At 37.8% G+C, this 3,044-nt stretch overlaps 1 protein-coding gene across 1 annotated transcript; it reads left to right on the forward strand.

Moving 5' to 3' along the window:
- The first annotated feature begins 296 nt into the window (after positions 1-296).
- LOC129927132 (deleted in azoospermia protein 3-like) lies at positions 297-1,092 on the forward strand. Its single transcript, XM_056034358.1, has 2 exons — positions 297-351; positions 470-1,092. Exons 1-2 carry the CDS (start codon positions 297-299, stop codon positions 1,090-1,092), a joined length of 678 nt encoding a protein of 225 aa, XP_055890333.1.
- The last annotated feature ends 1,952 nt before the right edge of the window (positions 1,093-3,044 follow it).

The raw sequence follows: 3,044 nt of genomic DNA on the forward strand, positions 1-3,044 counted from the left end.
TCAAGTAACTGGCTAGATTAAGGTTAAAAGTGTGTACCTTAAGAGATATGAGTTGCGAATTACACTCATAATATCAAAAATAGGGTATCCACTGTATGGCACCAACTTTCAGGTGGTGACACTCAGTTTAAGAGCATACATTAGCGAAAAAAAATTTGACGAACGAAACGCAAGAAAGTTTAGGAAAGTAATGTTACATAAATACAACAAAGTGTTGCAAGTTCGTACATGAAAAATGTCCATATTTAAGTAGGATACTTCTTCTGAGTAACGTACTCAAATCGATAGGGCATTAAATGCTACAACAATATCTGCTAACGGGACCTTATGTCCAAGCTATCAATGAAAATGGTTGGGGTGTAGTCCTATATGACAATGGCAGAGATTCTTAAACTGAGGACGCCTTGGACAAGAGAGAGATAACTCCATGTCTCCTATTTTAAATCTGGTTTCACGATCTTCGATAAAGTCTACCCAGCTTACTTTGATAAAGTCTACCCAGCTTACTTTGATAAAGTCTACCCAGCTTACTTTGATAAAGTCTACCCAGCTTACTTTGATAAAATCTACCCAGCTTACTTTGATAAAGTCTACCCAGCTTACTTTGATAAAGTCTACCCAGCTTACTTTGATAAAGTCTACCCAGCTTACTTTGATAAAGTCTACCCAGCTTACTTTGATAAAGTCTACCTAGCTTACTTTGATAAAATCTACCCAGCTTACTTTGATAAAATCTACCCAGCTTACTTTGATAAAGTCTACCCAGCTTACTTTGATAAAGTCTACCCAGCTTACTTTGATAAAGTCTACCCAGCTTACTTTGATAAAGTCTACCCAGCTTACTTTGATAAAGTCTACCCAGCTTACTTTGATAAAGTCTACCCAGCTTACTTTGATAAAATCTACCCAGCTTACTTTGATAAAGTCTACCCAGCTTACTTTGATAAAGTCTACCCAGCTTACTTTGATAAAATCTACCCAGCTTACTTTGATAAAATCTACCCAGCTTACTTTGATAAAGTCTACCCAGCTTACTTTGATAAAGTCTACCCAGCTTACTTTGATAAAGTCTACCCAGCTTACTTTGATTAAATCTACCCAGCTTACTTTGAAAAAGTCTACCCAGCTTACTTTGATAAAGTCTACCCAGCTTACTTTGATAAAGTCTACCCAGCTTACTTTGATAAAGTCTACCCAGCTTACTTTGATAAAGTCTACCCAGCTTACTTTGATTAAATCTACCCAGCTTACTTTGAAAAAGTCTACCCAGCTTACTTTGATAAAGTCTACCCAGCTTACTTTGATAAAGTCTACCCAGCTTACTTTGATTAAATCTACCCAGCTTACTTTGATAAAGTCTACCCAGCTTACTTTGATAAAGTCTACCCAGCTTACTTTGATTAAATCTACCCAGCTTACTTTGATAAAATCTACCCAGCTTACTTTGATAAAGTCTACCCAGCTTACTTTGATAAGTCTACCCAGCTTACTTTGATAAAGTCTACCCAGCTTACTTTGATAAAGTCTACCCAGCTTACTTTGATAAAGTCTACCTAGCTTACTTTGATAAAATCTACCCAGCTTACTTTGATAAAATCTACCCAGCTTACTTTGATAAAGTCTACCCAGCTTACTTTGATAAAGTCTACCCAGCTTACTTTGATAAAGTCTACCCAGCTTACTTTGATAAAGTCTACCCAGCTTACTTTGATAAAGTCTACCCAGCTTACTTTGATAAAGTCTACCCAGCTTACTTTGATAAAATCTACCCAGCTTACTTTGATAAAGTCTACCCAGCTTACTTTGATAAAGTCTACCCAGCTTACTTTGATAAAATCTACCCAGCTTACTTTGATAAAATCTACCCAGCTTACTTTGATAAAGTCTACCCAGCTTACTTTGATAAAGTCTACCCAGCTTACTTTGATAAAGTCTACCCAGCTTACTTTGATTAAATCTACCCAGCTTACTTTGAAAAAGTCTACCCAGCTTACTTTGATAAAGTCTACCCAGCTTACTTTGATAAAGTCTACCCAGCTTACTTTGATTAAATCTACCCAGCTTACTTTGATAAAGTCTACCCAGCTTACTTTGATAAAGTCTACCCAGCTTACTTTGATTAAATCTACCCAGCTTACTTTGATAAAATCTACCCAGCTTACTTTGATAAAGTCTACCCAGCTTACTTTGATAAAGTCTACCCAGCTTACTTTGATTAAATCTACCCAGCTTACTTTGAAAAAGTCTACCCAGCTTTTAGGAAAGTTATGATCGTTGTGATGGCTTCGTAATATCCATTTTAACAGTTGTCTTAATTGTACATTGCACTCTATCCAGAAGAAATGAAGAAACTAATAGTAAATAGAATAAATGAGAAATGGACAAGCTCTAATCCAAATCACAAGAAAGATGATGTTTATTATAAAATATCCTGACAAGATCAACGTCTGATCCTTCGACTGAGGACCGGACACAACAGAATGAGACAACATATGTACCGGAAGCTCAAAATTGGAACCAGTGAAGTCTGCCCATGTGGAGTGTCACCAGAGAACACTGACCTCCAAAACTGCTCTTTTACCAAGAGTTCCGCACAAGACACTGGCCCCAAAACACCCCAATAGAAAGAAAGCTATATGGAGAGCTCCCGATTTGGAAACCACTGCTCAGTTCATCTCATATATTGGTCCAACATATATATTGATATAACACTCCAACATAAAAAATGAGAACAAAGAAGAAGACCAGTTGGCTACACCGATAGATGGTTCCCTTTTCTTACTTCTTGACATATGTTCCTTGGTATGTATTAAGGATAGGTTCCTTCAAGGAATGCGATATCGACATTCACGGCTGGGAAGCACTAGCTCTCGATAGCTCCTCATGGCGTGAAGCTGTGAGTCTCGGAGTCTTAAGATTTGAAGCAAGAAGAGTAGCCAGGGTGAAAGAGCGCCGAACCAACAAAAAGTTGAGAGAAGAAGTAGGCCTATCTGCAACTGACCAAACCCACCCATGCCACGTATGCGGCCGGCTTTTTAAAGCGA

This window comes from Biomphalaria glabrata, chromosome 7 (genome assembly GCF_947242115.1).
Source record: "Biomphalaria glabrata chromosome 7, xgBioGlab47.1, whole genome shotgun sequence".
In the NCBI taxonomy this organism is placed as follows: domain Eukaryota; kingdom Metazoa; phylum Mollusca; class Gastropoda; family Planorbidae; genus Biomphalaria; species Biomphalaria glabrata.